Here is a 24,965-nt window from a genome sequence, read left to right as displayed (position 1 = left end):
TGATACTTATGTTACTAAATAAAACCTCTAAGTCAATAGTTTATAACATGTAGTATAAGTCTCAGCACACATAATAACAACATAATTAACAAATTGTACAGTGTGTAAATCATTCAAGTATGACTGTAACTACAATAAGCAATAAATTATGAGAATTTTTACAAATTTTATAAAAACTTTCTTCTTAGTACTTTGATTTGACTATTTTAAATCATATTATATAAACTAGTTATTTTTATAAATTACTTGGCATAAAGAGGAAATGTATTGTTATAAAATTCACAATGTTTTAATTTTGTAAATTTATAAATGTCTTTAGTATAAAAAATACTTTAATCATATTAAAAAATCTTAGCCTTTTATAAATATTATAGCAAAAGCTCAATAAACTTTTTTACAAGATAACTATGAAAAAAAAATCAACTTAAGTTTAAATATTTTGCTTTACCATATAGATTAAGAACTATGATACTAAAAACATTTAAAACTTTGTGAATGATAGCAATTGTTCAAAATTATACATTTGATTGAAAATTAAAGCTTAACAAATAATAAAAACATTTAGTTAACATAAAGTAATTTCTATTTTTTCTTTACAATTCTTTCAAAACAATTTATATCATAAACTGAAAAATGAGTCAAGGTAATTTGTTTGTAAGTATCAAAAAGTATATTTTTGATAGGCTTGAAAAGTATACTATTTATATTTATGAAAATATTCAGCTTAATTTTATTTTATTAAGATTTATGTATAAAAAAGAAAAGTAAATATACATTTAAACTTTTTCAGAAGTCAAACTAAACTATAAGTAACCATGCATGGTTACCAGTTTTTAAAGCCTTTTAAATAAAAAAATGTTTAACAAATCAATGAATATATATTGAAACAAAAACTTGTTTACAATTTAAAATCTAAACTATTAAAACTTAATATTTCAAGAAAAAAAATTGTTTTGCTAAACATATAGGTAAAAATGTTTAAAAATATTTCATTAAATACATCTAAATACTTTATTAATAAATTAAAAGTGATGGCAAAATGAGTAACAAAGTAACAGTATGACTAAATATTTTAAGCATTATTGGTTGCATTGACAATTAAGATTTGCAGATTTTAGCAAAGACAAAATCAATAATGTTTGAGCAATGCTATCATTATAAATAATACACAGAAACCAAACACTTTTTTGTCTACTTTTTATTTTGACACTAACTAAAATTATTTATTAGTCTATAACAAACTTCAGTCAGTAAGCTTTGCAAATTTAGAAAATCAAAGATATCAAAAAAAAGACTGTAACTAAAAATACAAAAAAAAACTGTAGTACAAAATTGAAATTAAAGCAAGATTTAACACAAAGTAAACTTATTTAATATATGTTTATTTTTACAAATGTTTCTTTTACAAACATATAATTTTATGTAATCACTTCCCTTTTTCGAAGAACTCTATTGTGTTTTTGATTTGAAGACTTAATAAAATAAGTTTTTGCTGATTTGTTTTAATTTTCTACCTTAAAACATTATAATATTGTTTTGCAAAAACTGAATTGTAACACATTTAGACCAATATAGTAAATTCAGGTAGAGTTTATTTCTGAATGCATTTTTTGTAAAATAATTAAAATTCAAAATAACACTTTTTTAGGAAAGTGTCAAAATATATTTAAATATAAAATTAAAGTTTTAGTTTTAAAACTTAAATTTTTAATAGTTTCTTCTATCAGTGAGTAAAAAAGTAAAGTTTTTTATGTAGCATGACAAGGTTATAACTCACAAAATTGTTTTTTTAAGTTGGAGTAGTAAAACAGTCTTATCTAATTAACTAAATTGGTAATCCAATAGTCAAATTTTACTGGCTTTTTTTTTAATAGTTACAACTTACATTAGTCATTATGCATTAAAAAGCAATACAAATATTCGAGCTTTAAATTTTGTAGTATAAATTTTACAGCTAGTTTAAAGTAGGGTTTTCCAATGTTGGTCAGTTTTCCCCTTTGGGTGCTATTGGTTGCGAAGGTCCCAAAGGAGGGCGTGACAAGTAAAAGGGCCCTTAGGTTGTAGCTTTAAACTTGTAATAGATATTCTAGTCTGGAGTTCATGATGAAAAAATATCTTATGCGTATTAACTTACACTAAATATTACGAAAAAATTTTGAAATTTACCTTAGACATTCTAGAGTTGGTGTTGAAGAGCAAAAAAAAAGTCTTAAGCAAGGTTTTTTTTAATATTAATCGAGGGAGCTATTTAATTTTTTTTATTTAAAGGAGTTTTTGCTAAAAAACAATTGGGAAACCCAGTTCAAAACTTTTAATTGAAATCCATAAGCTTATTGACTTTTAAAATAACTTATATAGCTTATTCAAAAGATTCACTTTAAAACAGAGAATTTTTTAGAAGTTTTGTAAAGTTTATAAACAAACACTACTTGATTTTCGTCTGTTTACTAATAATTTTAAGCAAAAGTTATGTCATCTATACTATTTGAAATAGTACGTGCTCATTAATTAATAAAAAAAAATGTCTTGAAATTGAAATACAACTAAATTTTTTGGCTACTAAACTCGTAAACTTGTAACATGCTTATTTTGTTAATTGTTGATCTTTTATATAAAAAGCTTATAAAATTAAAAATAATTAATTTAAACTAGTGTTTACTTCAGTATTCATTAAGCAAAGAAAAAAACAACTTTTCCATGTAAAAAATTAAAACAATTTAGGCGCAAATATAATCTAATTAGTTTATTAGTTTTTACTAAACAAAATTAATAACATAAAAATAAAAGTTTGATGAAATAATTTTTTTATGAATTTAGCTGAAGAAATCAACATAAGGAACAGCGAATATGTTTAACTACAACTTAAAAAAAAATTAAAAAATTTAGGTACTAAGATAAAATTAAGTCTTATTACAAATTAGTTTGGTATGTTAAGTAAAAACATTGAAACAAACAAAATTTATTTACAATTATAAAATTTTTTTAATTTAACCTATCTAAAAATAATTTATGCTTTATCAATTAAAATAGCTTATGTATAAAAAAATATGATGTAAAGCAACTCTATGTTAAAGGTTTTTCATTTATATAAAATTTATTTTTTAGGTTGATACAATGACTTTGAAGATACTTAATAAAAAATATGAAAAAATACCTGTTTAAGGCATTTTCAACAAACTCTTATTTTAAATTCAGCAAAAGAACTACTAATGGCTTTTAATAAACTAAACAGTTTGTTAAATCGTCAATAAATAAATGGTTTTAGTTTTAATATTTGATTGCTTTTACTTAATCAAAAAATATGGTAATAAACGTTTATTTTGACACTAGTTTTTAAATACAGGAAATATCATTTTTAGTCGGGTAGGATTTGTTAGAATTTTTTTTTTTCGTGGAAAACTTTAAAAAATTAAATTATGATATACTTACTACTTTGTATTTGTCACTGTTAATTTGTAATTAATAAAAAAAAATAACTGTTTAGTATATAATTGTTTAACTATGACTTTTTTCTTTATAAATAGTGTTCAAGTAAAAACACTTTGTGACTAAATAACTATGCTTAATAGACCATGCCTTTCGGTTTTAGTTTCTCTACTTTAAAGTATCTATATATATAAAATAAAGAGATTTGAGTTGATTTGCAGTTATTGATAAATAATTCACGTTTTTTTTGATTTTATAATTTAAAAATCTAATAACATATTCTACGTTACTTAGAGTAATTTTATAGTTGCAGTAAGATGAATATCAAAACACTTAGTCGAACTTTATCAAACTAGTTAAACCAAAAAAAATTAATTTCTAATTTAATTTAATTAAAACATTTTAATTTAAATCGGTATTAAAATTTTTCAAAATTTATTAATATTTATGAATTTAATGCATAATTACGTAGCTACTTGTAATGTAGGACACTTAAAGTTTACATTACTGCTTGCTTACTTGTTTTACAAATTAACTTAATAAAACTAATAAAGATCTTTAAACATAAAATTATACGTTTGAAACTGATATACATAATTTAGATTTAAAAAATGCTGTATTTTAACTGTGTTTATTGTTTAGTTTTTCCATTTAAAAAATTTTGTTTTATAAACTTATAAATTTCATTTTAGGACTTATTTAGAGTTTTAGGATTGATACTTTTTTCAAGTAAGTTTTTTAATAACAAAATAAGAGTTGTCTTTTATCAAAAAACTTATTTTAAAAATTAAATCTATAGTAAGCATGTTTTTATGAAGTTAGTTAAGGAATGACTGCATAAATTTGTAGAGATCGATTTATATTTTTTTGACTATTAATCACTGTAAAAAACAGTATTTTTTATTTAAATATTTTATATCTATAAGACTAGAAAAATTTTCATAACTTACTTAAACAATTTAAGTTTTGTTTTCTTTTTTATTTATTTTGGTATTACTGGAATACACTTCGAGTACTTTATATTTATTTTAAAATAACACTGTATTTAATTGTATTTATATAGAAGTACTCTATTTTTACATCCACTAGACAAATTATTATGACTCCATGTACAATAGAAAATCGTTAATTATAACCATTTATTTTTTTAATATTAAGGAAATAAAACTTTTCTACAAATTCCGTTTAGAATAGTCAAAATTTAAAAAATACTCCTACATTTTTTCTTTTAGTAATAACAAAATAATTTAATTGCGCACTCACACTGTTTTAAGTTTATTGAAGTAGTAAAATTTTAGAAAAACTGTTATTATAATAATAAAAATATAAAAAACTACTTTTGTAAAAAAATTAAAATAATTTTTATTATTAACTTATTTTATTTTTAGGAGAAATACAACTAAAATAGTTTTATGATAAAAACAAACATTGTAGCAACATAAAGTAAAAAAAAAAGTTTGTAAGTTTACGTAACACAAAACATTTAGTATTATTATAGATAATAATATTCTGAGATACTTCGTAAGTGCTATAACTCTTACAAACTATTTCAGGTTAGTCTTTTATTAATAAACTGCAATGTTTTACGAGTTCATAAATTATTTATATTTATCAAAGTGCAGCAAAATGAAGTAATCATAAATTGAAACAACAAAGTAAAGCTCCTCATGATCTTATAAATGTTTTCATTTGAAATAAAAGTTTGTAAGTAAACACTTTTTTTAGGTGCATTAGGTGATAAAGGTCGAAAAAATTTTTGAAAAAATCTTTAATAACAATTCAATCATTTGCAAAAACTACTTTTATTAAATAATATGACGCTTTAACCAATGGCTTATTAAGTGAGCTACCTTGATGTATATAAATTGTTCTTGCATCTGAACTGGACTTTAAATTGAAAAAAAGTTTTAGTACGTTAATTCTAACAAACAAATCGTTTAATTAAAAAATAAAAATATTTTGTTTTTGAAAACTTTTGCTTTATTTTGTGTTATTTCTATTGATTTAATATTTTTAAACCATTGTTATGCTTGTAGACTATATATATCAAAGTATAGTAACAAAGTAAAATTAAACTTAATTAAACATAAAAGAAACTTTTTGTGTTAGGTATGATTTTCGAAACTAATTGAAAAGTTTTTCTAAAATGACGTTTTGTTATATTTTTTTAAAAGTTCTTCAACTAATAAATCGTTGTTACTCCCAATTGTGAACTCATTATTTAATGTAACGTCATTTATTTTTAAAGTGACGTCATTAACGTCATTATCGTCGTCAAGTAGCTTTAATCTTGTTATTTCAGCCTGTATCGGATCTTTTAAATTATTTCCATTAATACTATTGCCCGAGTTTTCTTTCATACAACACTCATTTTGAAATTTCAAGAAGTTATAACTTTCACTACCTAAAAAAATTTTTATTAGCTTTTATTATAAGTATTTTAAAACTAAATGTTCAACAAAATAATTAAAGGACTCACTTGGAATAGTTCCAATAGATTTTCTGCAATTTTTGTTTTGTTAGATATTAAAAAAAGCAAAATTATATTTAAATTAAGGTCTCTAAGTTATTTTTTGATAAAGTTGTTGTAAAAGACAGTTACATTTACAATATATACAAGCTTTCTAATGCTAGCAAAAACAATGCGGAAATAATGTTTTAGTATAACAGTATAAGACATTTTGTTTTAAAGAGCATAATATTGTAAAAAAAATTCATAGTTGTAAATTTCGTTATAAAAAAAAGTAATTTAAAAAGAGTAAATGTAACTTTTAAAGATAGCAAAAAAAAAGTTATAATAATGATAATACTAGTTACACTGGTAAGCAGTTTTATATCATAAATTAATAAGTTAATTTAAGTACCAAACTTTTAAAGTGGAAATAAAAATTTTGTTTAGAAACTTTGAAAATTATTTTATGCATTATTATTTTTTGAATGTTTGTTTAGCTTACATTTGACTGTATGTTTTCTTATGTCTCTCGCTTATTTGCTTCTTTGCTTCACTTTTATCGTTTTTTAAGTCTTTGAATTTACAAGAAGTTTTGATGTTTTCTATTTCTATTACTTCTTTGTTTTTTTTCGAACATTTCAAAGCTAATTCGAGTGTGTCCAGTCGTACTAAAAAATTAACACTGAAATTTATTAAAAATTTTTTAAAGTAGTTTTGTAAGTACATACCGATAATACAAACTGTTCGGTTTAAAACTGTTTAAAAAAGGAAAAAAAATACTAAATAATATTTTCTTTTCAAGATATGCTTAAAAATTAACTATATTTATAAAAAAAACATAATTCTTTTAAAATATTTGTTACAAGTTTTATAAACATAATTTTCAGTGTTTCTAATCTTATATAGTATTATTGAATCTTAAGATGTTTTTTGAATAATTTAAAATGTTCATTTGATGATCAGCTGTTCAACTTTGTATCTTGTTGCTTATGCTAACTATTTTTTACTCTTATTTTAAGAAAACTTTAAATTAATAAAAATCTTTTATATTGTGTACTAGCTTAATCCCACAAATAATTTATAAAGTAGTTTACAGTTCTAGGACTTTTTTTTTTTTTGTTTTATTGTAAAAAAAATTAAATTTAAGTAAAAATACATTATGTGTCTATATTTTTATTCAAACTAATGTTAAAAATAAATATGTCACTAATATATTGTTTATATTACTAAGCAATCAAATCTAAGATATATAACCTTGCATTTTAGTAATAAATTCTTCTTTTTCAGCTAATAGTTTATGTAATTGTTGTCGATGTAGCATACCTTCATCAATCATTTTGTATGAATGTTTCAATTTTTCCTTTATGTCTTCAATTCTACGTTAATTAAATGTTTATTCTCGTAATACATTATTCAAAATTAAGTTACCATTAAACTAATAAGAAAAAATATTTTTTAATTGGTTTTTAAAATTGTAAATATATCATAAAAAGTATATCGTTAAAGAAAAATTCAATTTCAACAGTAGTTGTCACACCAGTTTAAATCAAACTAAAATTAAACTGTGCTTAAAGTGTTTGTTGAATTAATATCACTATAGGCATAAAATTAAAAGTTGTAAAGTAAATTTGTAGGTAAGAGTGTAAAATAAAACAGTAATTGCTAACTATCGATATGTAAACAATTTGTTGTAAAAAAAAATTTGTAAACAACTTATAGCTGTAACAATTTACAATACGCAATTGCATAAAAAATATTAACTTTTTATCTGTTATTAAGATTTTGAAGTAATAGTTTTATTTTAACTAATTTATCTAAATACAGATATAAAAAAAATTATACGTGTTTTTAAGTCTTGCTACAGTTGATAATTTTTTCAAAAGTTTCTTTGTTTTATTAATTAAGAAAAAAAGTACCTTTAAAGCCGCTTAAATAAAAAAATTATAAAACTTGTACTAAAAAAATTCTTTTAAAGCAAAACAAAATTAAATTGATCAAATACTAAGCATTGATGTGTAAATAAAGTTAAAATAACAGTTGTAAACATTTTTTATATCAAGTTTGCAAAAGTTGTTTTTAAGCCAAATTATATATCGCTTGCAATACGTTGCAACACAACTTCAGTAACCTGCCACCTAGGTACGTATTTCTAAGGTACGTACTGCTGGTTGGGTACATATAAGGAGAAAAACGCTGTGTTCTTTTAATTTTAAACTAAAAACAAAAACCTTAAATTATTAATACAAAAGGATTATATTTTTGAATTAATTATAGTGTTTTATACTAAAATAAACCGAAAACTAAAGGAACAAGGAAAAAAGTTATTAACGTGCAAATAGTATACAAAATCCAACGTTTAAAACAAATACGCTTCAGGTTATTTATGTAATGTTAATAAAGAACAGAGCAATAGCAATTTAAATTCGCATATCCCATGATTAAAACAAAGAAATAAAAAATATTTTTGAAAGGTTATACAAAATATAGATAATGGAAAATAGTGAAAAGTGCAATTAACATTTACATACCTGATGAATAAAATATAAATTTCAAAAACGTATAAAAATCTAAGTTTAGATTTAGGTTAACGAAAATAGTGAACAGTACAATCAAAATTTACATACCGGTTGATACCAACCCGTACTAGCTGAAGATTATAGACAGTTTTATTGTTTTTATGAAACGTATGTTCTAGTTTTTTAAAATCGAGTTTTCTTAATAAATTATTTAAAAGCCCTTCAAGTGGGCTCTGTGGAAAGTGATCAGGTTTTTACAATCATGTTTTTTTCTATATATATATATGTATTAAAATGTTTACTATACGTATAAAATTTTCTGTGAATAACAATTAATGTTTATTAGTGTACTACATACTTTCAACATGTGATCTAAAATACACTTATGTTTTTAATTTTTCCTCTAGTGTACAGTTTTTGAACAAATGTGCATTTATGATAGTCAAAGAATTTTAATAATTTATAATTTTTTTTTAAATTTTAATTTCTAAATACTAAGTTTTTAATTAAAAAAGCTTTAATTTGTTAAAGTTTTTGAGTTTATCCTTAATGTTGTAACTATATTTATATTTATTAAGTGGTTTTGCTTTTAACTAAACTTTGGTATCAAGATTACTATAACTAAGCAGAAAAAAAACACTTAAAACCTATTATACATATTAAACGGCAAAGCAGTTATTCTCGTTTTTGACTAATTAGTGTTTTATTTTTGTATACAAAAGTTTTTTTTCTGGAAAATAACGCTAAACTGTATCCAATTGGTGTACTACTCGATAACAGAAAGGTTTTTCGTACACTAGGTACTAGGACCAAACACTTTGAGCGCTTTTTTTATCGTTCAATAAACAATACTACAAGCAACAAATTTTATAATGTTACTTATTAAATTTTTTTTTTAATTAGATAAAGATTAAATTTGTAAGTAAAATTAAGCAAAACTTAGGTAATAAAATAAAACAGCTTACTTAATTTTATTGCAGGAGTGTTTTTTGTCCGAGTCTATCTGAAAAACAATTAGGAGTTTCTTCAGTAACTACGTTAGTTTTGAAACTTTGAGAAAACACTGATACGCTAACTTTTTATTTATTTTGTAGGCTCTAACTTTTGATTAAAGCAAATAAAGTTTAAACTTTTTCTCATTAAGTGTTTATTTTTTATAAAACAATTATAGTTTAAATTTTTACAAACACTTAAGTTTAAGTTGGATATTTTTCTAATGGATGTGAGGTTTAAAAACCGTTGAATATAGATATTAGATTTATACATAGTTAGTAGTGTTTTCAAGCTATAAATAAAACAGACTTTAGTATTAGTTTTAAGAAAAAACAAACTTCTTGCAGGTTAAGTTCTACAATTTGCTTTAGTTTTTTATTTTCAAGTCGTAACTCTATTTTTTTTGTTTCACAATTTTGAAGCTTTTGGTTTATTTCATCAAAACTAGCTTTTAAGTTTTTACAACTTGAACAACTATGAAGTTTATCTTTTCCTAATCTGAAAAACACATTAACATTTAAAAAAAAATGAAATTAGCAATAGACTGTAGATACTTAAAACTAGGCATTTAGAATAAATCATCAGCTATCAGAATGTATATAATACATAAATTCAATTTGAGCAATTTAAGTAAATAGTCTAAGCAAACTAGTTTTAAAATTTTTGTCAATTTTCTATAGTGTTCACTAATTAGTTTTATAAGTATTAGAAATGAAGTTTATTTTTTCTCATAGTTACATTTCAATTTACACATATTTTTTTCAAAACTTTTAGTTAATTTTAAAAATATAAGTGATATCAAAACTTCAGTCATATTGTTAAACTAGTAAATAGCAAAAAAATAATATACGAAAGGTTTTTAAGAAAACAAAATACTTTTACAAATAATGCAAACATAAATATTAATAAAAGTATTTCTAAAAATCCAATGAAGATTTTCGCATGGCAGGTCAGAAATTTACTACTTTTAATCATCTGTTTTGAAATTATTTGAAAAGGTCGGCTAAGGCCCACCGAAAACCGGTAATAAACCAAAGCAGTGCTTAAACATTTGTTTTTATTATACTTTTAATCATTAATAAATGTACTACCTATTATAACAATATTGTTTTTGAAAGTTTTATTAAAAATTTTAATAAAAACTTTTTTTATTTTATAAAAATATTTTACGTAAGTCTTCAAAACAAATTTAGATATTTAAGTATTGCTACTATAATATTTTTTTTATATTGTTTTTAATATTTTCAATACCAGCTAAGTTTCCCTTATTAATTTTTATCCAAAACCCAGTAAATAGATAACATCAATAAATATTTTGTCGATGTAAACTAACTCAACTTCTAGTAAGTTTCTGTATTAAACCAGTTGGCTATATGTAAGATCGATGGTAAAATAATCAAAGTCTAAGAAATACAAAAATAAATATTTTATACTTAACATATTTATGAATAAAAAGGTTATAAACATATTGAATATAATATTTTTTTAAAGTTTTATTTAACACCACCTAGAGTTTTTTATTGTTTTTTTTAAATATATTATCAGAAAGAAGTTTTAAACATTGTGTACACTGCAGTAATGATATGAGAAACTAAAAAAGAATTAATTAATTGACAAATATCTTCTGGAAATATAAAAATAAATGAAACACTACAAAAATAAATTAACTAAATTATTGAAAAACAAACGAACCTGCTTTTTAAGTGTATGTTCTCACTTTGCAATGACATCAAAGTACTTTCAAGTTTTCTACATTGAAGCTTCATGTTATTGCTGAAATTTTTTTCATGCATATTTAATGTGAATGTTTTATCATTTGAACTGTTTTGATTTTTTCCATCTAGGTACCAAACTTTTGAGGAAATATCCGTCCTCTGAGAGTCCTATGAATTAGTTAGACTAAACAATCGGAAGCTATAAATTAAACTAATTAAACTTTAAATTTATAAATTTAATACATAAAAACAAATTATACAGTAATCTTCCTTTATTCTACCAACATATGTTTCTGTGTGTCAACGAATCAACACACTTCAACTGGGTTGTTAATAGGAAAGATAACTCATTTTCCATTAACAACTTATCTTTCCTATTAACAACCCAGTTGAAGTGTGTTGATTCGTTGACTCACAGAAACATATGTTGGTATAATAAAGGAAGATTACTGTATAATTTGTTTTTATTTATATTCAAGTGAAGTTACTTCACTAGGATCTTTTGTTAGCAAACAATTAAGACTATATTTTGCACAGTTATATTTAATACAGCCACCTAATAAAAAAAAGTAATAAAATTAAGAATATGTTTTGGTGAGAAATTTTATAGTAAAACCAAAAAGTTTCTTTAAACATCTAAGCGCATGCTCACTATTTTTGTCAGAAATCTAAAAACTTTAAAATTAGTTGGCTAATACAATGATAAAAATTTTTAGTGTAAGTATACTATAAGGATGTTATTTAACTTTACATAAAAAAACAGTTTACATTTAGCTGGTAAAACTGATTAAACATTTATTTCAAATAATTAATGATTTACTAAACACTTCAAAAAATATACTTGATATACTGTCCAATTAAATATGTCTACTTTAAGCTAACAAACCAATTTTTTTTTCTAATTTTATGCTTGAGGTATTTTCGAGTTATATACTTAACAAGTATTTGTATGTAAATACGTTTTAGTATCTTACCAATGTAAAATAAACTATTTTTAAGGTTTTTCAGATATAACACAACTACTTTAGTATTTTAACAATTGTCAAAAGTAATACTTGTTGAAAATCATCGAGATCCTGCCTGTAATGTCTTCTTGTATTTTGTAAAAATACAGAAATACTTTCATCATCCATAACCGATTGGCCTACAAAAAAAATTGTTTTTAAATTAAAACAGTTACTAAATTAATGCTTAATTTATTTTTAAATTTCAAATAAGTAGTAAAAAAATAAAAGTTCAAAATTTAGTCAAAATAGACGCTTTTAGATATTTATAACTAATGATTTCGATCATAAATAAATCAAATTTTATCAAAAATTGTACATAAAATATGGTTATTATACTATAACTTAATTTTTTTTGTTGTTGTTTAAATCTAGTATGATAGATTATGAAATTAACATCTCAATCAAACTAAATTATAACTTTTTTAAGACATTTTTAGTTATAAAATTATAATAAAATTAAAACTTGGACAGCTAGTAGTGGTCATAACTTCGCAATTGTCCATCTGTTTTTTTTCCATAAGGTTATTTCCAGTATTTTTGACCTAGATAAGAATAAATATTTATAAAAGTATTTTTCAAATTTTAAGTCACAGTTTTTCTTAAAGTTTATTTTAAAAAAACCTGACACGAAGGTGCGTTAAATTTAGATTCGTTGTTTTTGAAAGGTTGAAAGCTGTATAGTGGTATTAAATTCTTTTGACCTATAATAAATATTCTATTTAGTTTTTTGAACTAATGCTTGAATTTTAACTGTAGATTTTGATAAGTTTATATACTTTAACATGAAAAAAAAACCTAAAACACCTTTTTCATATCATTAATTTCAGAAACTATAAATTTTAGTAGTTGTAAAAAAGCACTATCAAAATGTATAAAAGTATAAACAGTTGGTTATTGTCATCTTTATTTAAAGCGGTGAAAGTTTTTATTTTTAATTTTATTGGCAATTTCTAAATAAAGTCAAAAAATTAGTGTATTGAAATATCTTGTTTTGATGTAAAATTAATACCATCATATAAAGTTTATTACCTTTTGATATTAATCCTGTTTCTATTGTATGAAACTCCTGAAAATGTAATTTATAATTCATACTTACATAAATTGTCTAATTAATAAAAAAAGCGCTCAAAATAGGACTTGGTGTACGAAAAACCTTTTGGTTATTAAGTCGTACACCACTTTGGTACAGTTTTAAGTCTTATCCATAACAACGTAAACGCTATACTTAAAAATCAACTAAAAACGTTACAACTATGAAAAATAAATAAAGTAATAGAAAAGTAAAACTTACTTTATTTTGTTTCTTTTTTACATGCTTTGTGTTTAACTCTTGAACTTTTTCTAATTGAGCCTTTAAAATCTTAAAAATTATATATGGAGTAAGTTTATTAATTTACAAATTTATCTTAAATTACTGTGTAAAGAAAAAAAAACTAATTGTATGGTACTTATGTATAAAGGTCCAAAGTAACTAATAATTGATAGAAGATTAAATATATTTAAATAAATCACTTAAATCTTGCTGAATAAATATTAAAAAGAAAGTAGTTGTTTCCATAAGTATAATAAGGTTTGCTTTTGAAAGTAAATTTTGTTATATAAAAGTGTGCCGTATAACAAAATAACTTTAACAGTAGCTTCAGAACTTGAGTAAACATCCATCATTCTAGTTAGAAAATCTTCCGTCGATTCACCTTTTAAATGATAACGTTATGTGTTTTACAGTTAAAAATTTTGTCTAACTTCAATAGTTTAAATACAAGTATAAAAATCTACTAGTCGAAAATATGTAACGTAGTCTTATTTATTCAAACAAAGCAAAATTAGAACTGTTTAGAATAGTTTTGAAAACTTATACAATATAAAATTTAAACAAAAAATAGTTTATAGAAACATTTTAGGTATAAAAATGTACCAAAAACAACTAAAATAGCTATAATTACTTAGTACAACAGTATAGTAAAAAAAATATTTCTTTTTCAAAAATTAGGTTTGCTTAAGTAATTTTGAAACATTACTTCTAACTAATAAATCAAAAGAGTTATACATAACGTTATAAATAAATAATACCATAAAATTGTCTTTTTAAAGTAATGTACTAATATTTTTTTTTATTTTAAATATAGACGTTTTAATAACTTTATTTTACTACTAATAAATTAAAAAAAAAACTTACTTATAGTAGAAGTTTTCTTTGGATTATTCATAGCAGCTACAAAATATCTCAAGAAGTTTAAATAAAATTTTTTTGTTAAACTGCTTTCTGTTAAATAACTTACTTTAACTGAAAAACAATAATAATTACTATTACCAAAATGAGTAAATTAAAGTAAGTATTAGCTACCTAGGTTCTACAAAGAAAATCTTTAAATTCTTAAATAGATAACAATTTATGTATATTTATATTTAAAAATGCTGAAAACGTGCAAAAGTACAAAGATGACTTTTTTAGACTACTTAAAAAAAATCATTTGTAAATGTAGACACATATAACACATATGTTAAATCGTTTAATACTAGTAAAAAACCTTTTTTGATATATTAAGTTTTTAATAATTTTTTGTCTACTTTATTAAGAAGCTTTTAAAACCATACAAAAAATATTTTACATTAAAATAATTTTTAAGTTAATTGATAAGGTTAAAAACAATACAAATAAATGATAAAAATATTAAAACAAGTTTTCTTCGTAAAAATTTAAGACTATTATTGAAAACTAATAAAGTTTTTGTCGATGTTGATTCAAAAAATATTTTTAGTTGACTTTTTCTTTGTTTAAAGTCTAGCTTGATTAGCACTTACTTTGCTAGCCACAGATTTCTGCTTGGTTGGCTACAATTTGCTGACCTCTTTTTAATACAATCAAGTAGTTTAAATACCATAAATTAGAAGTATATTTTTTAAAGAAAAAAGTTATTTAGAGTTATTCGTTTATTTTTACAATACAAATAAATTGTACAAACTTTTTTTGACAGTACTTAAAAGTTGTTATAGTTTTACATAAACAAATTTAAACTGAAACTAAAGCAAAAAAAAATTTAAGAAAATATATTAAAATTTCAACAATATGCTAATAGTATCACATTAATGTGTTTTATTTCTAACTTAAAAATAACTCTATTTACAACAGTCATTATTTTTAAGCTTTTTGATAAAAAAACCTAAAGTTTTGTTTTTTTAAATATATTAGAAAATGTATGTGAACCTATAAAAAGAAAATATTTTATGATAATTACCTTTAACTAAATTTATTCAAGTTATTGAAAAATATTTTATTAATAAAAAAAAAGTTTAAGAAAGTTTACACTTATAAAAGTATTTAATTTGCTAATAGAAAAAATAAAAACACGATTATTTAATTAGTTTTTTTAATTAGCTATGAATGTATATATATATATAAATACAGTTTAAAAAACGGATGTAAGTTGTGCAATGCGAAAAAAATCTAAATTTTAAAAATTAATAAATCAGAATCTCTAAACAAAAGAAACGAATTACAAACTGGCTGCATACATTATCGTAAACAATTTATCTAAAAACTCTGTTAATAATTTTGTCTAAAATCAACTATCTATTCTATTATTACGTAATACCTAGTTTTGTATAATTTTATTGCTGTACTTACAAGTTTGCTCTTTATTGAATAAAACTTGGCTAAAGATGCGTATTAAACGCAGAAACAGCTGTCCCAAGCAAAAATTTATTTTGTGTATTTTAGTTTTATATACATATATATATATATATATATATATATATATAATTAGAATACGAGCTTTTTTGAAGCAGCATATACATTCATAGTTTATATTTTATAGTTTATAGTTTATATTTTATAAATATTTAACTTTTGGCTAAAAAAAAAAAAATTCTGATTATAGCTTAATTACAGTATATATAAGTATCAGTAAGTTTTCATTATATTCAGTATTATAAAATCAGTGCTTTTAAATATAAACAGTTTTCAGTGTGCATAGACACTTTGATGAGCTTTAAACATTTGTATATAAAAGTATAATGTGATAAGATGATGTCGCTTAGTATTAAATATATTTAATAATACATAATAATTGAACATTTAGATTAAAATTTTGCACTTCATATTTAGTAAAAAACGCTGCGAGCAGGATTTGAACCTGCGCGGGCAATGCCCATTGGATTTCGAGTCCAACGCCTTAACCACTCGGCCATCGCAGCTCTGATGAGGCCAATTCATGATAGTATATAAACATTTATAGTAGAAAGCTTTTTTAACCATTATACATAGTGTTTGAAACACGTGTGAAGTAGTGTCTGTATACTTTTATCTAATATATAATTTTGTGTTATTAAATTTATAATATAAAAAATGAATCAATAAAGTACTTAATATTGAATTTAAATTTAAATCATATTAAAGTAAACACTTTATATATAAACTTAAAAGAAAAAAAAAATAAAGAATTGTCACACTTTCGGCTATCAATTAAGTTTTATTTGAAATTGTTTTTTGTTAGTTTTAGAAATATCAAATAACTTTATTTGAAAACTTTTTCATATTTTTTTTTTCAATTACTCGGCAAGTTTTAAGAAAAAGAATCAACCAATAATAAGCTTAAGATTTTTAATAGGTTTTACTGTAAAATGTTTAATAAATTAGTTAATTGAATGTTATCGTATGGAAAACTGCAAAAGAACTATAAAACTAATATAATTATTTAAATATAACAAATTAAATCCTATAAAAAGAAAAAAAGTCTTATGTCTTAAATATTACGTAAAAATAATTAGTATCGAATAAAAAATAAACTTAGCTTGTTATGATTACAATTTATTTTACTTTCTTAAAATGTACTGAGTTATAGGTTTTTGTACTAACCTATTTAAAGTAGAAAACATCATTTTTTTTGCGCTCGACTAGCACTAAAAAATACTAAAAATCATTATAACAACTTTTAATCAAAACCAACAAAACTCTAAACTTAATGATAAATACCTTAAAACAAAGTTATTACTGTTAAACTTACAACTAAAATGTGTTACAGCTTGAAATTCAACTACAACTCTTTCCACAGATCAGTTAATATTGAAAAAGTAAAAACTTTTTGTAGCGTTGTATACCTACTTGTATCATTGTTTGCTATACTTAAAAATCGCTAAGTACTTTTAAAAACTTTTACTTTCTCTATAACTCACTGATTATTAAATTTCAAAACTTCCCACACAATTTTAACAGCAAATTTAAATTAAAAATATAGATACGTTGTACTTTATTTGATCTATTATCATCTTAGCTAAACTAACTGTTTAAATCATATTTTAATTCTAGCGTGTCTAAGTACTAGTAGTTTTATTTTTGAACTTGTTATTTTTTTATAAACGATAAAGTTTTAAAGAGTTGATATTTGAACTTTTAGTTACTTATAAATACTGTATGAGGAATAAAAATTAGTCTGTTTTGTTATAAAACACTAAAATAGTCTTTTATTCCTCTTTGAACTGTTTTGTTTATTGATAATTTTTTTTTGAATTTTAAAAATATATATGCTTGCTAAACAAATGGTTTGAAGCATAAGTTTTACAAAATTTCTTGTGTTTGTTTTTTAAAATTCCTCATTTTGTTTAATTTCTGCTTCACAACTTTTTTAAAAGTTGTAAATAAGTTTAGATTTAGCAATTTAAGTTATGTTTATTGTCATAGCAAGCTACTTATATTAAAAAAGAAACTACTTTACGTTACTTTAAAAAATAACGAGTTTTGTTTAGATACAGTAACCTCTCGCTTATTTACGCACTTGTGTCCCCAGAAAAGATGCGTAAAGATACGAGAGATCGTAAAGATACGAGAGGTACCAAATATACTTACTATAATGGCTGTTTTTGATATTCCTTCTAGTTAAAAGCAGACTGGGGACTTTCTCATTTTTTAAAAACTTGTTTAATTTATTTTTAAATATGAAAAGAAAAGATGAAACTATACATATATTAAATAAAGGATTTAAATTTGTATAAAATGATAATACTTTTAGAAAAATTTAATAATTTTTATAATAAGTAGACTTTATCTTTGTCTTTATTTATATGTGACTTATTTTATACTTAGCATTTATATTCTCTTCTACTTTGCAAATTTAATTTATAGTTAAGCTTTTGTTTACAATTATTAAATGGTGTGGTGTCTTTATTGTTTTTTTCTACAGCCTTTTACAAAATATGCATTTGGTACTCTAATGGATTTCTTCTTTTGAACTAAATATATAAAATATAAGAAAAATGTTTAATAAAAATTGTTTATGTTACTACAACTTTTTTTAATTTGACCTTTGCCCACATAAGGATAAACTTGTCTTGCATTGTATTAAAGATATATTAACGGATTTTTTAATTAGAAATTAAATTTTATGCCATGAGAATTTTGACGAATTGAAATTAAAATTTTTATATTTTAGATTTTTTAGAGTTCTAAAATGCGTAACTAAACGAGAGTGCATAACGTCACAAGTGCGTAAAGATACTGTATCGATATTTTTTTATAATTCTGTAAATATTACGACATAAACTTGATAAGACTATATCTTAAAATGTACTTTGAATTAAACGTTAAAGTTTTATGATTTAGACGTAAATATTCTAAAAGTCAAAGTAACGTACAGTTTTCATTGTTAAAAAGATTAGAGCATTCAAAAAACTTAGACATAGACTTTTTTATCTGTAGTGTAGGTTTAAAAGTTTTTTTTTTCATGGACTTTAAGCTGTCGTTAAATATTAAGTAAAGAAAAAAAGCGTTTAGAAAATGGTATTATATTAAAGTTAGTTTTCAAGCATTGTATACTATGTATATTATAGTATTATATTGTTTTTATATTTTATATATTTATAAACTACAGTTATATTGTTAGCTATGAAAAAAAAGCATATTTTATAAACTTAAATTTTATTTTCAAACTTGTTGTTTTAAAACTATAAATTTCTATAAGAACTTGTTCTAAGTTATAGGAAGCTAGAAGTTTATAAATTAATTGACAACAAGAAAAAAAGCCTGTTGTCGCTAAATAGTTTTATTATTTTTCGTTTTTAGTCTGTTGTTAAAATTATGCAACGGAAAAAATACGAAGTGAAAGTATAACATATAAAAATCAAGTTGTTTATAAGTTAGAGGGAAAACTTAAATTTTAAGATTAAACGTGTTTACGATCTTGTAAACTTGTTTACTTTTTCGAAACAATATTTCATTTAAAAACAAAAAAACAATTGAACACATTGGTAATTAACCAAAAAAAAGCAATAAAAGGAATGCTTATCAAAAGTATTGTATTTGTCATGAAAATAAATCACTTCGTTTTGCAAATAAAGTATGCATAAGATAACAAGCAAAAAAAGGTAAAATCTATGCAGACACTAGTGTGTATTGTAGTAGAAAATTTAACTTTTTTTTCTGCCGTAGCTCAAAATGATCTCTTTTTAAGTTAGCTTTATTTTCATTATTTAGTCTTATTTTTATTAGATTATTCTAAAAATATATTTTATGCTGAATAGTTTACTATTTGTTTGAGGCCCTATCAACTTTTGTAATAAAAGCTTAATTAGTTCTATGATTAAAAAAGAAATAATTTGATTCTGTATTTTTAAAGCTTAAATACAACTAAATGCATCTTTTGTAAAAAGACATTAAATTGCAATTTTCAAACAGTTTTTTTTTTTCTAATTAAAAGGTCTAAAAAATATGTTAACTATCTTTAAATCTTTTATGCTATCAAAGTCTTATACAAACATTTACATAAAAAAAAAAGCTTCAAGCAGCGTTTTTATTTTTAACACCTTAATACATGTATATATTTTGAAATTGTGTTTAATACATGAAAAAGCGATTTTTTTCATTATTAAGCTATTTATCAATGTTTTTGAATTTTATTATAAAAAAACTAATTAAACTTTTTTGTTCATATGGTCAAAATATTATTTTACTAGACAGTTGTTTTATAGAAATTTTTTCTTTTACATTCCTTTTGTGTGTTTTTATATTATATCACCAACAAAGTATAACGAAGATAATAAAAGTTACACAGTTATTTTTTGTTGTCGGGTAATTTTATTCAGTAGTATGGACTTTCTTTTATGTAAAAAAAAATAGTTATAAAAGCTATTAATGTGTGCTACAATTTTAAATCAAAACAAATGACAGCTTTTATAAAACAAGAAAAGGTATTAAAATAAATTGAAGTACGAATTTAGTAAACAGTTACCTCAAATTCTGATGCTAAACACTTTTTCGTAAAGTTTTATAGTTAAAAAACATAAAAGTTAAAAAGTTACCACTAAAGTTTAAACAAAGAAACATTTTAAGAATATAATGCAGTACTTTCCTGAAGAATGTACACAGGTAAGCTGTTTATGAATATTTTAAATGACATACTACTTAGTTAAACTTATGTATTGATTTAATTACATAAAATATTTAAACTAATCTTACTTATTTTATTAAAAACACATTTAAAAAAAAATCAAGTTTATATATAAACTTAGAATAAAAATACAGTTTTTATTATGACTGACTTAAGTCTAAAAAAGTAGTGAAAATTAGTTTTGTAACAAAATAGTAATAATAAATTACATGATGTAGTTTAATGGTTTTGACTATATATCAATTAATTTTTTGTTTGTTTTTAGACTCTTATGAATTGTTAACTTTTAAAATTGACGAAATTAAAAAATGAATTTAAACAAGCTAGAAATATTAATATACTTAATGTTGTACATTAGTAGTTTCGATGTTAAATTCAAACAACTGTACATACACTGTACATATAAATGATATAAGTGTACTTAAAACTATATATTTTAGTCAGGTGAAACAAGAACTTCTTTTAAATTAAAAGTTATGTTTTTCAAGTTTTTTCGTCTTTAAAAATTATAAAACATTAGATAAAAGTTTTTTAAATTTTAAGGCTTTTTAATTATAGCATCAATTTTAAGACATATTCTTGAAATGATATTTAAAATCATATAACATAGAATAAAATGATTTCTACATAAATCAAGTATGTACAAATTTCTGTATACAACTCAAGTTCATAATATTTAATGCATCTTAAAGTTAAGATTTAGTTTTTTATTTCTTATAAAAGGTACGATTATGTTATATAAAAACTAATAGGGATAATATTGTTAACAACTATATACTTATTCTAAAGCCATAATACAAGGTCTCTGTAAAAATTTAGTCAAAGAAAAATTAAGAAAATAATTGATAATTTTCAAACTTTAAAGCTTAAATTTAGTAAAAGTTTAAGCTAACGAAAACAATAATTTTTAATCTACGAAAATTTCCTAAAAAACATTAACATCTAAATTTTAATCAGCACTGTCTAAGTTTTTGTAACTAAAAAAAGTTTTTTTTTACTGTGAAAACATTTTTTAATATTTTACAGGTATATATTTTAACTAGTTATTCTCAGTCAAATTATACTGATAAGTGTAGAGCGCCTAGTCAGATAAGTTTAAAAGTTATAAAACCATAAATTTCAACTTAAAGTTTATATCTTTTACATATCTTGTACATTTAAGCTTAAATGAAGTAGATTAAAACACAACTAATTTAAATATGTGAACACCTAGTTATTTTTACAAGGCTGAAAACCTAAATAATTTTAAACAAGATTCGAAAGTTAGATAAATTATTCATGTTTTTTGCTTTCTCATACCTCCATTACATATACATGCCTTTTCTTTTTAAGTTTTTAGGAACTAAATATTTTTTATTGATGTTAGTATATAAATAATTACTCTTAGTTAGTTTTTCATATAACTAAAATTTATTAAAAAAATATAACATTTATATTTTTATTATTAATTGGTTACTTAAAACATAATATTATTGTTATTAATATTTATTTAAAAATAAAAACAGCTTAAAAGTTTTATTTGAAATTTAAGTTTAAACTACTAATGGTTTTTAATATGTTTAACAAAAACTGTATGCTTAAATCTTAGAGTAAAGTATCTCATATGATTAAAACTAACTAAAATTCAAATAGAATATCACTAAGTTTGAATACTATGATGTTTTTTAAACTAAAAACATCTTTTTCTATAAGCAATTCAAAATCTTGACAACCATTAAGTTTCTTTAAAAAAAATTGTACAACGTTTTATAATTTACAAAAACAATTAAGAATTGGTACAACATTTTAAATGGACAAATATAACTGAACAAAAAATTCACAGTAAATTAAAGTTTTAATAATAATGATTGATAGTTAGGTGTGAAATGATAAGCTTTTTTAATTGAAAAACATAGTAAAACTAAAGAACATATGAATTATAATTAACATACACAAAAAATTGAAGATTAAAATATTTAAAAGATTAAAAAAAAATTAAACTAAAAATTAAAGAGAACTTTTCTTCAGTCTTAAATTTAAACACTCAAAAAGTTTTATTTGTTTATAGTTCTAAGAAGTATTTACCAACGTTTGTTTACGTTCTGTGCTAATTGTTTATCAAAAAATTTAGCTAATTTATTTAAAAACCTTCATTAAGTGATTTTGTTCTTTTTTTAAATTAAGTCTAAGTTTAACAGCAAAGTATTTATAGCTTATCAATGAAATTTTTTTTTAGATTAAGGCATCACTTAATTTTGAAATAAAAAACATAAAAAAGTTCAAAATAGTGTTATAGTAAGTTAATCTTTTCAATAGTGTGTTTCAAATAGTTTAGAATTAAAAAACAATTTAATTAAAAGTTCGAAATGTTTGGTGCATTAATTACCGTGAATTATTTTACACAGTGAGCTACGAAAACGTGACGACACCTGAAATATCAAACCGAACAAATTCAATTTCGCAATCAAGAGTTGAAACGCTCTCACTTACAGAAGAAGTGACGTCACCAGCAACCACCTACGTCACTCAACCTGAAGCCCACCTTCCTCAGTTTTTTCTTTTCATTTTATTTGCCGTAGTTGCTGCATTGTCATCATATTGCATAGCGAAGCTGGCAAGGAAGTTGTGCCGCTGTGATGACGTTATAATTAACACCCCATGCTCAACAAGAAGGAATGAGGTAAACAATAGCAACGGTGGTAGCCTAGTTGCTGGGGAGATAACCACCGGATTGTTTAGTATGGTCACCCTTGCAACCATATCGCCTCTTCACTCGCCCCAATTTTACAGAAGCGCAAGGATGAAGAACGGAATTTCAGGAGTTTTAGGAAAAGGGAGTTTTTTAAATAAAACAGCTGTGAAGAATATCTCGTTAAAAAGAGTGCAGGAAGTAGAACCTGGATAATAAGTACAGGTTATTTAGTTAATTTTGTCAGAAAAAAATCAAAAGAAGGTAAGCTGGTTTAAGTGATTTTGCTGGTTTTCATATGTAATATAGAAACATGTAAGTTGTGTGTGCAGAAATTATTTTAAAAACACTAATAACTTTTTTTTTAATTAAGCAAATTCACTGATGCTTTATGTTATTTGTTGAATATTTAATATATTTTTACAATTAATAACATCATTTCAAACCAAGAAAACTTTTCAAAGTACTAAAAAACCGTAAATAAACTTGAAACTACGATAAAAAATTTAAAAAACTTGCTTTAACAGCAATACAGTAATCTATTTTCAAAATAGCTAGACCTGTTAAAAAGCAGTAAAAACTTTTCTCTAAAAAAAAGTAGCATTTGCAAAACAAAGAAAATAATATTAAATAGTTTTGAGAACCTTTTAAATAAAAAGTTGTATTTGCTTTTGATTGTTATTGAAAATTGTTAACTAAAAAAAGGCTATTTATACCTTTTAGTTACAATGTTGTAACTTTTTTTGAAACCAATATAATTAATACAAGCTTAACATTTTTTTTTTACATTAACAAACTTGATTTGTTTATTTATTTAATTAATTTTTTTCTAAATCGATTTAAATGCGTTTTAAAAACTTAAAAAGTATCTTATAAAAAAAATGTTATCATAATGTTGGTTACTAATTGCTCTTCACTTTTAAATCTAACATACTTCATTTATCTATATTTCATTGAAAAAAATTACTACAATACATTTAAAATTTCATTGGTACTAAAAATCGATTAAGTTTAGTAAAAATTTTAGGAAATTTTTCCATGTCTGGTGTGCAATGAATTTCTTGTGTTTAAATCAAATTTGGTCTAAATTTGGATTTTTGAAAGATTTTTCAAACGTTTTCTGTGCAGAGTTTATTTAATTTTAGATCAAAGTGTTGAAGTTTATCAAAAAAAAAAAACTAATTAAAACTTTAAGCAGAAATATTATAATTAATAAAATCTTAGCTTAAAACATTCGCAAAGATATTTATTACACTGTGATTTATTATACCGTAATGTAGTTTTTTTAAACTTTTCAATATGTTAGCAAACTGACTTCTTAAAAAGATTTATTTGTTTGTTTGATCATGAAAATAAACAAAGTGTCTTAAATTTTAGATTGCTATTTATTTTCTTAACTTAGAAGTATGTATGTCAAAAAAATTTTTTAGACACAAAAAAATCCAGGTACTGTAATTTTAATTAAATTTATATTTGCTAAACAATAAGTTGGAATTTTAATCTATTAACAAAAAAAATGTTACAAAGTACATATTTATATTTAATGTGCTACATTTTAATGTTGAGAACTACTAATTAAAAAATGTCTTCTTGTTCTTATACTTAAAAATTGTAAGTTTAATTCAGCTTCAGTTTTAACGTTTTTAAATCTAACACTATTTTTTATTGATAATGTGTACAACTACCAATGCATTTAAATATAACTAGCTGTTAAACTAGGTTGTTGTTAAAAACAGCTTAGTTAACTAAAAGTATTTATTAAAGATTATCGTAAATGTTAAGCAGATGATGTTTTAAACTTGAATAAAAA

The 24,965-nt window shown here is 22.3% G+C and overlaps 1 protein-coding gene and 1 non-coding gene across 2 annotated transcripts; both read right to left on the bottom strand.

The window, feature by feature from the left end:
• Positions 1 to 4,862: 4,862 nt before the first annotated feature.
• Positions 4,863 to 14,365, bottom strand: LOC145829465 (uncharacterized). Its single transcript, XM_082937267.1, has 14 exons — positions 14,286 to 14,365; positions 13,736 to 13,803; positions 13,401 to 13,469; positions 13,139 to 13,175; positions 12,731 to 12,810; positions 12,573 to 12,651; positions 12,158 to 12,246; positions 11,080 to 11,270; positions 9,726 to 9,885; positions 9,360 to 9,397; positions 7,133 to 7,254; positions 6,381 to 6,546; positions 5,906 to 5,928; positions 4,863 to 5,830 (listed from the first exon to the last, which is right to left on the bottom strand). The coding sequence occupies exons 1-14, from the start codon at positions 14,314 to 14,316 to the stop codon at positions 5,568 to 5,570; spliced, it is 1,416 nt and encodes a 471-aa protein (XP_082793393.1). The 5' UTR covers positions 14,317 to 14,365; the 3' UTR covers positions 4,863 to 5,567.
• Positions 14,366 to 16,221: 1,856 nt separating this feature from the next.
• On the bottom strand, positions 16,222 to 16,303 carry Trnas-cga (transfer RNA serine (anticodon CGA)). The gene has a single exon. It is a non-coding gene; the product is annotated as a tRNA-Ser (tRNA).
• Between the last annotated feature and the right edge of the window lie 8,662 nt (positions 16,304 to 24,965).

This window comes from Thalia democratica, chromosome 2, assembly GCF_965202585.1.
Source record: "Thalia democratica chromosome 2, ktThaDemo2.hap1.1, whole genome shotgun sequence".
NCBI lineage: Eukaryota > Metazoa > Chordata > Thaliacea > Salpida > Salpidae > Thalia > Thalia democratica.
Note: the sequence above shows the minus strand (reverse complement) of the source record. Positions and strands in the feature narration are given on the sequence as shown.

Coding starts and splice junctions, on each gene's coding strand:
- LOC145829465 (XM_082937267.1), bottom strand. CDS start 14,316: ATGAATAATCCAAAGAAAACTTCTACTATAA. Junction 13,470..13,735: donor GTTCTGAAGCTACTGTTAAA/GTTATTTTGTTA, acceptor ATAATTTTTAAG/ATTTTAAAGGCTCAATTAGA. Junction 13,176..13,400: donor TAAAAAAGAAACAAAATAAA/GTAAGTTTTACT, acceptor TTACATTTTCAG/GAGTTTCATACAATAGAAAC.